We start from the raw sequence: 14,409 nt of genomic DNA on the forward strand, positions 1-14,409 counted from the left end.
GAATTTAATTTATGCATAAAGGTTAGAAAAAAGATCTTTGCATATATCTATTCACCACTACAGGCTTGGGACCAACTGGCTAAACAGCAGCTCTTCAGAAAAGGACCTAGCAGTTACAGTGGATGATAAGCTAGATATGAGCCAACAGTGTGCCCTTGTTGCCAAGAAGGCTAACTCATACTGGGCTGTGTTAGTAGGAGCGTGGTCAGCAGATCGAATGAAGTGATTCTCTTCTGCACTGGTGAGGCCACAGCTGGAGTACTGTGTCCAGCTTTGGGCCCCACACTACAGAAAGGATGTGGACAAATTGGAGAGTCCAGAATAGGGCAGTGAAAATGGTGAGGGGCTTGGGGCACATGACTTATGAGGAGAGGCTGAGGGAATTGGGCTTATGTAGTTTGGAAAAGAAAAGACTGAGGGGATTTAATAGCAGCCTTCAGCTGCCTGAAAGGTGGATCCAAAGAGGCTGGAGCTGGACTGTTCTCAGTGGTGGCAGATGACAGAACAGGAGCAATGGGCTTAAGTTGCACTAAGAGAACTTTAGGTTGGATATTAGGAAAAACTGTCTCACTTCAAGAGTGGTGAAGCACTGGAACAGGTTAACCAGAGAAGTTGTTGAATCTCCATCCTTGGAGGTTTTTAAGGCCTTGACTGGAATGATCTAGTTGGGATGGTTCTGCTTTGAGCAGGAGATTGGACTAGAGCACTGGTTCTCAACCTTTTTTGTACCAGGACCCATCTGTAATCATCAGTGGCCTGTCCTAACCCAGTGCTCTTCACTGCCAACCCACTGCCTCCCGTGCCCAGCTCCCTACTGTGTGGGGTAGGGAGTGGGGCTGGGAGCCAGGGGGTGGGTGTGTGGCATGGGGGAGCCCCAAGCAGCCCCTCGCAGACTGGAACTCTGCCAGACTGCAAGGGAAAAGTCAGTTTCTCGCATTTTTCATTTGTTTTTGCAACCCTTTCATATATTCTTGCGATCTACTTTTGGGTTGTGACCCACAGGGTAAGAAATACTGGGCTAGGTGACCTTCTGAGGTCCCTTCCAATCCTAATTTTCTATGATTCTATATTATAGATTGGCTAAAGAAGGAGCAAATATGGTTGTGCACAGTGTAACTTGGGAACTATGATTATTTAGCTAAGGGTAGAGTTGATGCAATTACTTTAAGAGCGTAAATGCCAAGAAGGGAGAAAATTACTTCTTGGTATAGCTAGAAGTACAGGAGACATAGCTAAATTAAATCTGTGGGGAAACTTTCTGACAGTGGAATCCAGAGGGTTGTAAAATAGTGTTATAGGTAAATAACAGGACTCCCAATAGCTGGGACATTTAAAACCACCCAACACTAAGCTGCAGGGAACAGTGCTGCCTTGTCAGGGAGATGGACTCAATAGGTCTTTTCTGTCTATTTCTTCTATAATTTTGCTTGCAAAAATACACAAATGTGTTACTTCTTGAGGAAGGAAAAACTAGAAGTGTGAAGAAGAGGGAATTCCAGCCAAGCAAATGCCCAGGTCTCTTCCCATGGAGTATGTTGTTCAGAACTTTAAAGAAACCAAGACTATGTTCTCATGAAAAAGGAAATTTTTCTAACATATTTTGGTCACCTTTATACCTAACCAATCGGATATTTGGTGTCAGATCTAAATCCTTTTTCTTTGCCAATAAATAACTTCTCTTTATCTCTCTTTCAGTAGTCAACACATTGGCTGCAGCACTGCAATTTCAAATGTAATAGCTGCAGAAACTTGGATGAGCCATTCATAGCTCTGCAAAACTCAATTGTCTAGAACAGAGGTGTCAAACTCATTTGGCCCCATGGGTCAGAAAAGTGGCATGGGGGCAGTCCATGGGTCAGATCAGGCCCATGGACCCTTTCCCAATCCCTTTTCCCCAGCATACCTGAACTGGCAGCTGCTTCCGCAAGTCCAGGACCTGTGCTGCATGCAGCATGAATCTTAGAGTGGCTAGTATGGGCACTGCATGCAGCATAGTCCAGCTGGAGTGATAGCCGTGCTGCATGCAGTGGCTGCCTTAGCTAGAATGCGCCAATATGGTGCCCACTTTGAGAGCTCCAGGATTGCACTGCATGAAGCACCTGGTTCAGCCTGACCAGGACTTGTGCTGCATGCGATGCCTGTGAGCACTGTGTGCACCATGGGTCCTGGACTGGATGGAGCAGGTGCAGTATGTGGCAGTTCTCAGTGGGCACCATGTGTGGTGCTATCTGGTTGTTCCAGAGTTTGCACCTCACTAGTGCAGGCCCCAGACCAGCTGGAGCAGCCACCGGATCAGCTATGCCAAGGGAAGAAGAGAAGAGCATGCATGGGACTGATCCAGCCTGTGGACTAGCCCTATGCCCCTCATCTGGCCTGCATGCAATGGGGAAGGGGAAAAGGAAGGGGGAGAGGGAAGCAGAAGAGGGTCTGTGGGCCAGATCCAGGCTGTGCCCTGCGTGGGTCTGATCAGACACAGGGACAGCACCAGGAACTGGATTGCGGGGCTCCATGGAGCCATGTTTGACACTCTGATCTAAACCATCCAACATCAAAAGCTTAGATGGATTGAGATCTGTCTGGCTAAAATTAGCTAATTTAAATTACTTCTCTAAAACATAAATGATTTTTCACTAATGACAGCCAACCTGGGGAAAAACGTATTGGCTAGCAGCTCATCCCAGAACAGCAGTTCAATTCTAGATGAGCTATACATGGTAAACAGGGATTTTTTTTGCATAGTCAGCAACCCATATCCAGATCAGCCAAGCGTAGTCCACTGCAGGGCAAAAGCGTCTTAGACATTTCTGCAGTCAGGATCATGGGCCTCATTTGCAGCCCTTATTCTGGTCAATGAGAGTTTTGCCTGAGGAGCAACTGCAGGATAGGGCCTGACTACAAATATGTGTCTCTACAGATGTGTGTGAGTTGCATACGCTTGTATACATGTCTCTGTTTGTGTATATGTAACATTGATCATCATGCACCTGTTTGCATGTGTCATAGAATTAGGGTCATGCATTAATCTAACATTATGCACCTTGAACAAATATAACTGAATTGGATGGACTGTTTTTAAGTCTTGAAAGTGTAATGGAAATCTTGTCTCTTTCTTTTGCTCATTTTTTTTCTTTTCTTTTTTTCAGAATAAGTCGTCTGTTTAACGGCACAGAGCCTATTGTCTTGGACAGTTTAAAACAACATTATTTCATTGATCGAGATGGTGAAATTTTCAGATATATATTAAGCTTCCTAAGGACATCTAAATTGCTACTCCCAGATGACTTTAAGGTAAGGGAGGCCATAGTGCACAATCCATTTTTTTCCTATTCAGTCATTTATTTTGGTGCGGGTCGGTTTGTGTGCTTGACCCAAACACACTTAACTAAATGTTGCTGTTTATTGTTAGAATTTTTTGCACTTGTGTATTACGCTGGGGATGCTATCATTTAATAAATGGACCAATGGTTGTCATGGATACCATAAAAAGTTAAACGATGAAGCTCACGGCTAAATCAGTTTTTCTAAACTAATTTTATTTTCTCACATTTTTAGCTTATTTATCAGGGTATAACAACAATTAAGAAGCGGCACCAGCAGCTAGCACTTACCATAGCTTAATGTTCAGCATCTGAAAGAAACGTTTTACATTTGATAGTTACAGGAATTAAAGTTGCAAAAATCTGTTTCTTATTGGTATTAAAATAGCAACTTTAAATAAACCCATGAGGATTTCTATTAGATGCAACTAGTGAGGACATTTGGATTTCAAGGAATGATCCCTAACTCAATTTGTGAAAGGCAAAATGGTCTCAGGGGGCTGGAATTTATTGAGGGGATTCTGTGGAGTAAATATGTTAACTGCATCTTATTTTGCTAATTTTGAATTTTTGATTAGCACGATACATTTTTCTCATGATTGTAGCACTGTGTTTGGATTTACAGAATTAATGGTATCTCTATACACATGTATAAAAAAGAGAAGACAACAGCATCCCAAATGTAGGTGACAAGAGTCAGCTAGAGCTCTGACTACAGTTAAATGATACTTCCTCCCCATTCAGGAGCTGCTAGACATGCTGCATGTCTCTGGCAAAGGAATCTGCCTTGGCTTTCCAGTGAGATTTCAACTTTCATGCAGGGCAAGATAATAGGTCTTGGCTGAATCATTCCTCAGATGACTAAGCTTCTTAGATGAGGATCATTACTAGATTTTGAATGGAGAGAATAACTCATCTCCCTCTCTGAAAGCCAACACTTAGCCCTATTTGCACAATTAAGGGTTGGGTCTTTTTATATAATGAGGATATACTTACATGGCCAGGACATCAAAGAGTTTATCATTTAAATTGGACAGAAAACGCAAGGCAGACACACAATATATAGCGTGGAAACTGGGATCGGAAGATACAGTTCAATATGGGGAAATTTAGTCTTTTGTGATTATTTGCTATAAAAGTTCTGCACAAGAAATGTGGTCTAGAGGAGCTATTTGGAGGAGTGGTTGCTTAATTCAAGGAGCATGGAGAAGGGGAGAAAAGCTGGAGGGGACTGAGCAAGGTGGAAAAAGCAAAAAGGCAAGTGGGGGAAGTATATGAAGAGAGGCAAATAGGAATTTTACAGCACCAGAAAGCTGTAGACCCAGAAGTTCTTTTGGATGGTAAGAGAGAGCCAGTGAAGGGAGCCGAGTGGAGAGAGCCGAGTGGAGAAGTACCTTGCTACACCTTGGTAGGTGTTTTAGATAAATGGGTGGGTGCAAAGAGGAGGCGACAGTCCTTCAGAAGAGGCGGTAATATTTGTGAGAAATGGTCATAGTATTGACTGAGACTTAGGAGGATGGATTTTTAGAGAGGCTTTGAGACAGGAGCCAACAGGATTTGGCAAGAACCTGGATGTGAGAACATCAGTTCTCACTGTGAGCGTTATTTGCACCGTGAGACTGTGGCAGAGCTGGGGTGTGTGCTCAGGACAGAGTTCAGTCTGCCCTTTGGACTGCCAATTTGGGCAGGGTTAATTCTGGTTTATTTTGATCCTCCTTGAGACAGCATTAGTTAAAGTAAACCCCAGGGAAGTGAGGGCTCGGGAACAAAGTAAAGCATTGCTAGGTAGGGAGTAACTCAATAAAAAAGCGTAGAAGAACACACTGCAAAGCTGTATTAAAACTGCATTGTAAACGGATTTGACTTCACAGAAATCTTGTAATTTTACCAGCGTGATTAAAGTGACAGAAGACAACAATCAAAGGCTGCAAATGGAATCGTTTGGTGTTTCTAAATGCAAAACACTATTTAAGGTACAAAAACCTGACAGGTTTTCCAGCGAGACTTGCATTAAATGTTCTTTATGTCAAACAAAGCATTATCAAGCGTTTTGAATATTTATTAGTTTTTTACCCCTTAATTTAATCAAGTAGTTTATTAGCCTGCAGGTTCAGCCAAGTTGCTTTTCAACTTGAATTGCTGCTCAGCTGGTTATTTTGGAAAGTTTGGGATGTTAGTACCACACCAATGTTTTTGTGTTTGCTATTTAAGTGTTGTTTTCAGACGGAGTTAACACTGAAATGCAGAGAAAGTGGAGTATGTGTTCCTAGGCTAGTGATTCTTTATTATCAAGTCTGACTGGTGTGTTTACAGTGAATATTAACTACAGTTCCAATTACTAATAAGACAAGACTTGAAAGTATTCTGCAGCTGACAGGTCTCCCTCCTGAGAGCAACGTTCCTAACAGTTTATACGGTTTTTATTTATTTATTTTGTGGCTCTTATGTACAGTATAATGAGCCTTCAGACACTATAATGGATGTGATTAATTTAATGTAATGATTAATTTAATTACCAGTATAATTAAAATCCAAAAGTTATCATTACAATTCCCTACTTGCCTCAGCATGGGGAGGTGGAGAGCAGGTAGGAAGCTGGATACAGATCTCCAGCCCTGTACATCTAGCCACAGTGAGTCACATCACCCTAGGAACTGCTCTAATGTAAGCCATTGTCCTACTGTCCCTAAATGAAAGATTGACACAGCATAGAAGAGCCCTCAACCCTCCATGTCCCCTGACCCAATCTGGCATGTTTGGTACTTTAGAAAGGGGTGGCTGGGGCAGGATTTATCCTAAAAGGAAGATCGTTTCTGCTGTGGGAATCTCCCTACTTCATTTATAACCAAAGTTTGTTTCTTTACACTGCTCAGGGCTCATTATTTATATCACAGGTCTTCAAGCAAAATGGGAAAACCATTGTGCTGGGTCTTATAAATCCATATTCAAGAGACAAGTCTGGCCCAAAGGTCTTTACATTCAAACAAGGGCCGTGTGGGGGAAAGGGAATATTATTATTCCTGTTTTCCAGATTAGGATGTTGGTCACAGAGATATGAAGTGACCTGTTGTGGGTCACACCCACATCTGGTGAAGCCAAGTGCAGCCCCTGAGCCACAAAGCCAGCCTTCCTCATTCCTCAGCCTTGTGTGACACTGACATGCTCTTATCAGGGTGATATGTGGCTGAGCATGTATGACCGGCCAGCTCTTTTACTCACAGCCAGCAGACCTTTAGTCCACAAGCAGTCCCACTGGTTTTGATGTGGTAATGGGAGCAGATCCCTACCCTGAAGTCTTTCCTCCTCTCTCCTACTACCAGTGAGTAGCCTCTTAAGGTGGTTACAACTCACAAGCACACTGCCAGCCATATCTGAGGAAGTCAGCAATTGGGTGCACAAGCTGCAGTCTCTGAGTAGGTGCATCAAGGCAGTGGAGAGTCAGGCAGTCATTTGGGTTTCCTTTGTTCCTGATCTTTGTGATGTTCCTTCCTCTGCCAAAAACTTATACCCATTCATTAGTGATGCTTGGTTCATGAGGCAGAGAAAGGCTACAGCTCTTTAAGTTACAGGAACCAACTGCTGCTCATTTGTAAGGAATGGACTAACTTGGGCTGGCTCTGAACTAGTTGGCTAGCATGGACAAGCTTGCGCTGCCACTGTGCTGTGGGTTCGAGAGGACTTCGGACTCCACGGTTATCAGTCAGGTGCAGCACTATATTCTCCACTACAAGAGGGTTTTCTTTAATCTTCCTTATCTTCTTGCAGATGGACAGGACACCCACCCCCCTCACTGCTACTGCTAGAGTCGCAGGCATGAGGAGTGGCTGGACAGCTTCCCTCCATGCTGCACATGCAGTAGGAAGGGCTGTTTGTGCTAGGAGAGGGATCCTAAATATTTCCACTACCTTTTCTTTTAGGTGGATTTATACAGTTAACCAGCTGTAAGATTGAACTACTGAATAAATTGTGCTGTTAAATTCTAGCCTGAGTGGGGATGCAACAAAGGGGTCAGGAGGATCTGTTTTCTGTCTTGGGGGGCGGAGGGGGGCGTTAATAAAAGAATTAAGCATTATTGGTCCAAGCCCAAGAATTGAACTGGTGGGTGCACACTTTTGTACATGAAGTAAACCTTTGATTGTCATGAGTGTGTTTGTGCAGGCAGAAGTTGGCCTATAGTAGTAACCTCACGTGAGCAAGGGTCTGTGGCTATGGAATGGAAGGAGTCACTTTGAGATTGAAAACTGGTTGCTGGCTAATCACAGCAGCCACCAAAACTGGAATCGTATCTTATTTGTGTTCTGATTAAGCAAAAAATGCTTAGGACCAATGGTGAGTAGTCAGTGGTGACGTAGCAAGTAGAATCTAGACTGTGGCTAACAAAAAGGCCAGATCCTGATTTAGTTTGTTACTATTTTTGTTAGTGTTGGATCAGAGGACTCTTGAGGCCATGTCTGCACTGGCCTCAGACCGTGGTAGTGAAGCACAGCACACCCACTCTTTGTGGGCCAAACCTGGAACGGGTGCGATGTAGCCACCCTTAGAGCAGTGCTGGGCACATGCCACTAAGCATACCTGAGGCAAGGAGTTTATCAGCGAGTACTTAGTGCTGCTCTTAAGGCAACTACCTCCCATCTGTCCTACAATTAGTCTCGGCAGGGCACACATGCCCATAGAGCAATACAGCTGTGCCTTTGTGATTCTGGATACTGCGGGTGAGCTCCAAAGCCCAGTGAGGTCAGTGCAAAGACTCCCATTGAACTGAATGGCTTTGCATCATTGCATTAGGACTAAATGAAAGGCTCTTTTGGTTATACAGTGTTTTCTACTTCTGACAGTGGTACTCTTGTGATTTCTTCCTTGGAATGCTAATATTGGTAACATTAACAGCATGTTCTTTAATAGTGACCATGAGCAAAAATAAACCCAGAAGTAGACTCAGCACCTAGAGGTAGATGCAGTTGACGGGAGACTTACCATTTTGTCAAAGAGTGCTGGAGTGGGCCATGTGTGGAGGGAGCTGTTCCTGCCTGCCTTGGGCATAAGGTTTCTAAGAGCCTTCTGAATGCAGACTGGTAATCCCTGTAGATTTAGACTGATCCCTTGTGCATTCAAATTCATGTTCAGGGAATTCTGCAAGTGTGGACCAAGAAGCAGGGCTGGCTCACAAAAGGGTGTTTACTTTTGAAAATAAATTCACTGTCGAGCTTCATTTCAGGAGTGTTTCTAAATGGGACAGAGTCCAAAAAGCGGTTCTGAAAGTACTTTCCAGACCTATAGTCTGTGGTGTATAACAAAGCCCCCACCACATGGAAGCACAGTTTTGCCATGACTGGTCTCTTACCTTAGGATGGTTGTGCGACTCGGCCGTCTTCCCTCCTGTGGACCAGCACATAAATCCAGTTTCCATGCAGTACATCCCATCTGATATTGCTCAGTGCTGTTCCTGCCAAGACATGTTATTTGTAGGTCTCCTCCTTCACTGCTGTCCTCACATCTTCTCCCAGTCCTTACCACTTACTTACTCCTCTCGCTCCCCTGTAATCCTCCGTCCCCCTTCCCTCCCCATTGTGTGCACGAGTCAACCTCAAAATGCAACAGAGGGTGCAGATACCCTGTGTGTAACTTTATATATCGGGGTGTTTATTCATTAGCCTACTCATATCTCTCTTGGTTATAATCGGGAAGAGCATATCCAGCTGTAGCAACAACAGTGGAGTCACAGTACCAGATTTGACCCCAATCTGCTACGAGCATTGCTAAATACTTTACTTCAATGCAGTCCTGCAGCAGCGGATTCTACAGGCTGATTTTAAAGTCACACCCTTTATCAGTGGTACATTCATTTTGAAGTAGTCTATTTTCTCCTGGGTTACGGCTCTAGAGAAGTATCCAGAATTGTTTTCACACCACTAGCTTTTGCTGTAAATCTCTTTAATTTCATTCTCATGATTATGCATTCCCGTCCCATGCTTCTGGGGACAGAGCATCTTCTAGTTAGTGGAGCAAAGGACTTGTGGGTTCCATTTCTAGGAGCTGGCTGAAAAAGTAATCTGAAAAAGTTGCTTAGTCTCTATCCCACAGAATAGCATTATGTATGAGAGTCATTCGAACAGGGATTTTTGAGGCATAATCCACTACGAGTCCTCTCCTGGAAGGTGCAAAGGCCCAGGAGTTACTGTTATTTCTGGAATGGTTATTTTTGTTACATTTAGTTCTCCATTTTCCCCCTCTCAAAACTGAAGATGGTAGTTGAGGTAGGAGACACAAGCCACATCCTCCTGTATCTCCCACTCTAATGAGCTCTAGGGAAGCATCTGAGCATCTGGATTAGATCAGCACTGCTGCTTCCCCTGCCTGCCAGGCCCCTTGCACACTGGTGGCCTGGTCTGAGATGGAAGAACAAATCGGAAACCTTGGCTAAAAAGTGACTAGTAAGCATATGCTGAAATCATCCTTGTCCATTAGTTGAGCTGCTTTATTTACTCTAAAAGAACCAATCACACAATGGACAAATGGCTGGCAAAAATATATTTTGTTGTTTAAACCATTAAAGCCAGCAGAGTCCACAACCAAGGTCCTGGCCACACGCATGCACCTTGCATTGTACTGAAACTGCCCGGGTTTTCCATTTCTCTGTTTTTAAGACAATGGCTACCAAGGCCTTTCCTGGTTGCACTGCAGATTTGGCCTCTTGGGAGTTTTCACAGCTGAGTTTAAAGTGCACAGAAAAGAAGGGGCTAAAGTGAAAGCCTGAGCAGAGTTACTGCTGCATGGTTATGCAGGGATGCATGTAATGTGGTAAAATGTAGGCACACATTTGCTACTGTATTGATTTGCATATCCCCAAAAAGACAAGCATCTTGTTTTGAGAAGGCAGAATAAAGAAAAAAAGATCTTTCCTCTTAACCAAATGGTTCAGAATCAGTTTCCTCATTTAAGAGCCCCCCCCATCTTTAATTGCTAATTTTGGGGGAAAAGATAGGTGCGGTATATAAACAAATGTGGTATTTCAAGAGTTGGGCAAAGAAAGGCCAACCCGTCCTATCCTGTGGAACCTGCAGCTGCAAGGGGCCCTGCAGCCAAGGGGCCGTGCCCCGCTCACCCCCCCGCCGCCTGTGCCATGTTTAAAGGGCTCGATGTGGGCAGGGAGCTCCTTCCCAGCTGAGCGGGGCAGGAAATCCTGGCTCTGCTCCCTCCGGCTCTGGGGAGGTAACCCAGGCATCCCTAGCATTTGCTGCCCCCATCCCATGCCCCCCGCAGCACAGCCCACATGCACACAGCCCGGCCCGGACTATTTTATTTCAGTGAGTTTATACCGCAATTTTGATTTTTGAGTGGATCAGTGGGCCCCAAAACTATATCTTGCAGAGGGCCACAAAATTTGTGGGCCAGCCCTGATCAGCAGGCCCTGCTTACTGCAGCCAGTTAACTTGGGATTTCTTAATCAAAAAGAAAAGCCTTTTGGCATTGAACTAATGGGGTAGCAAATGTGAGAGAATGATTCAGTACAATAGGAATGTTCCCCTCTTTTCAAGTACACTTAAAACTGCTCCACAATGCAGTGCTCTGCATAGGTATCATGAAGGAAAAGAGGAAGATAAATTGTTTGGATACCTGTTGCCTTTGCACTGTTGCTAACAATTTTGTAAGCCTAAGTAGGTCAAATGGGAACTATACTCATTTTAAAAAAGAACCATAAGCATTTCTAGTCTCTTTTTTTTTTTCAGGACTTTAATCTTTTATATGAAGAAGCAAAGTATTACCAGCTGCAGCCAATGATTAAGGAACTTGAGCGATGGAAACAAGAGAAAGAACAAAGGAAACATTTCCAGCCTTGTGACTGCCTGGTTGTAAGAGTGACTCCAGATCTCGGGGAAAGGATTGCACTGAGTGGGGAGAAAGCTTTAATAGAAGAGATCTTCCCTGAGACTGGGGATGTCATGTGCAACTCTGTAAATGCAGGTTGGAACCAAGACCCGACCCACGTCATTAGGTTTCCTTTGAATGGATACTGCCGGTTGAATTCAGTGCAGGTAATGGCAATGCTATCTCATCTCACTGCTGTTTCTTTATTTCTTGCTCAATTATATGCAAATTAGTTGCTTCTGCCCAATTACCTTCAGTGCTTAGACTGCAAGGAGACATTTTCTGCCTGGTGAGATCACAGTCTTTCAGGTTTTCCTAAGTCTAAGCAGAAAAATAGATTTAGATTTTGTGTACGTTAGTGCCATGCTGGTCTCATAATGGTGTTATACTGATAAATGCTAATTTTTTCATCAATGTATAGCTCGCAGCAGTTTTTTTCCTCCAAAGTGCCCCTAGGAAGAAAGAGTGAGAGTTCCAAAAACTACAAAAAAAAAAAAAAAAAAAAAAAATCTCCGCGCCATTTTATAGAAAATGCAACAATGTGTAAATGCATAATTTATGTCTCACTCATAATTAAATGATGGTGCCTGCGGGATGGACTTAAAAAAATTGATCTCTGCACTTTTTTTTTCAAAAGGATGTTCTATAAAAATTGCCCAGAGTATTTTAAACAAAATGTATTTCATTTTATACTCAGAGTTTTGACATTAGGTTTAAAATTAAACATATGAAACAAAGGAAGATAACTGGACAGATAGGGTAGAAGTAGAAATAAATATGTGGCTGTCCCTTAGCCAGCAGCCTCAGCAGCCATGGAGGGCCTTGCACAGAGCATTGCACCTTGCCCCATGAAAGCCAAAGGTATGAAAGTTTGTGGCTGTTCTTGTACTGAGAAGAAAGGAGTGTGCAGACTATGCTGTTAACGCCAATGTTAAATAGTGCAGGCCACACAAAGAGCTCGTCTTTTGGGTGTCTCTTTTCCCAGGCAGCTCTGTGTCAGAGGTAATCACAAAGGAGGCCTTTTGCCTGTAGATGACTAGACCAGAGTTAAAACCACCTGCAGCTATTTTGCTAACTGGGTTATGGCAAATGCCTTTGTGGTCTCAGCCCATTTCCTAGTGGACAAGCATGTCCAGAACAACTGGCTAGGGAGGAGGGCTCTTCACAACTGATAGCAGTCTCTCCCCCCAAGGCATGCCCCCCACTTAGGGCGTACAGTACATGGCACTGCAGACCCATCTGCGGCACCACACACTGCCCACGCAGGCATTCCCTGCACTGCTACTTTGCAGCGTGGTGGGGGCGTTGATCCCAGGAGATCCTGGGGTCAAAAATACCCATGCCAAAAAAAAAGCAGAATGGCGCATGTGGCAGCAGTGTGACTGCTTAACACCGGAGCCCGACCAGCTGTAGCCACACTCCGCCAGCCTCCCCTACCCCACCCGGGGTAACCTGCTGGGTACTGAGCACACCTGGCACAGGTGTCCCCTGGGGGCAAGTAGCAGCAGCACAAGTTGTGCCACTGCTCCTCGTCTCTGGGGAATTGCACGTTCCCACTCGTCTGGATGCACTCTTAGAGGGGAGGTGGAATGGGATGCAGAGGACCTCGCCTGCTCTGTGACTCAGTCTCCCATGCTGCCAGCGTAGGACATTTCTGAAGAACTAACTTCCCCGGAAGCAGTATGGAAGAAAACACACAAATGCTTTTTACTAACCTGCAAGCAACACCAGTATGAGCAGTTCTTCCTTCTTTCTAGGATGCGAATCATTGATGTGTTATACAGTAGCAAAGGCTTTTGTTTTAAAGCTCTCTGGAAAAGATACAGATATATTGGTAAATTTGGGTTTAGGAGTAAATATTCCCATTTACTTCAGCTGGTGAACTCAGTGCCCTTGGCTAGTTTGAGATGATTCTTTGTGCGGTGGAGATTTAGGCTGGGTCAGGTCACACAAAGTATGTCTACAGTGTGATGGCAGGGTCCTGAGTCTCACTGGCACAGCAATAAGCTCTGCCCAGCTGCTCTCATGTCAGTACATCAACCCCAGAAACAGGGTGGTGAGGAAGGACACCCAGGGAAATGGGGAGGCGGGGAGCACCCACGACCTGGTTCCCAGCATGCTCACTCTGCCTCAGGGCCTAGGGGACATCTCCATATCACTTTTGGGACTGACAGGCATGGAGTGGGGCAGGGTTATTTCCTCATTAGTGCACGTTGTACAAATGCCACAGAATGGTGCGTTGAAAAAAATGTTGAAAAAAAGTGAAACAACTAAGGAGCCTCGTTAGCTAGAGACAGACTCAGCAGTGCCCCTCATTCGGTACTGGATGTCTTCAGTTCACAGTGGTGCCAGTAGAAGTTTAACAGATCGGCCAGGTGAAGGGGATTGGAGTGGCACTCCGGGAGGGTTCAGGGCTTACCTTGTGCCATACCTGCCAAGAAAGGTTGGCCTCCACTGGCAGAGGCACATCTACCCCCTTTCCAGGTGGTATGCGGCAGAGCAGTGCTAAGGGGGGAAATTCTAACGGCATGAATGTAAACACAAAGACTTGGGAGAGATGTGAAGGGGCTTGTGGCGAAGAGAAGAGAGAAATTTCCACAGAAAAGCAAAGAGTAATGATTATGCTTGCTTGTTCTTTAATGAGACACTTGTTTTCACCATTATTTCACGCCAGTACCCCCCATTCCTGGTGGATCTATATGGGAGCACAGCATTTCTTACTGCAATATTTATGAACTCTTTGGAACTTTTTCAAGTTCTTTCATGAAATGTTTCATATCAAGGGCTCTGCAACTGCACATATGAAACAAAGAATGTCGACATGGTAGCAGATTACAGCCAGGAAAAAAAAAGCAGCTCTCAGTTTAGGATTCTTGGCTAGAGTTTCACGTAAAGACCGTTCTTACAATTTATTTTTTTTAACTTCTAAAAGGAGATTTTGTGAATTATTTGAGCATGCTTCAGAGAAAATGCTGTGAAAAATGGCACATGCTGAACACTGAGACTTCATAATTAAGACCATATTTGTTAATGTCACTCTGCAAAATCTAAATGAAATGCATTAAATTAAAGTATCACATTTCTGCTTGGAGACCTTCCCAACAAAATAGCAGCCTGGGTCTGCACACACTTAGTGCGCCTGACAGAGACTGTACTTAACTCTGATGTTCATCTATTCTTCAATATTGCTTTAATATAATACCATGGGGCAGTGATAGATCTGATT

General features: G+C 44.2%; 1 protein-coding gene across 9 annotated transcripts in view; it reads left to right on the forward strand.

Annotated features, from left to right (window-relative positions):
• The window catches only part of KCTD15 (potassium channel tetramerization domain containing 15), a 55,741-nt gene that overhangs the window by 34,472 nt on the left and 6,860 nt on the right, over positions 1–14,409 (forward strand). For 8 of the 9 annotated variants that reach the window (XM_059713866.1, XM_019492901.2, XM_059713867.1 and 5 more), the window contains 3 exons: positions 3,144–3,288; positions 5,189–5,290; positions 11,045–11,350. In XM_059713866.1, the coding sequence (XP_059569849.1) occupies positions 3,144–3,288; positions 5,189–5,290; positions 11,045–11,350 (553 nt within the window). The remainder of the gene's footprint in view (positions 1–3,143; positions 3,289–5,188; positions 5,291–11,044; positions 11,351–14,409) is intronic. The other variant, XM_019492902.2, reaches the window with a different exon arrangement.

This window comes from Alligator mississippiensis, chromosome 10 (assembly GCF_030867095.1).
Source record: "Alligator mississippiensis isolate rAllMis1 chromosome 10, rAllMis1, whole genome shotgun sequence".
NCBI lineage: Eukaryota > Metazoa > Chordata > Crocodylia > Alligatoridae > Alligator > Alligator mississippiensis.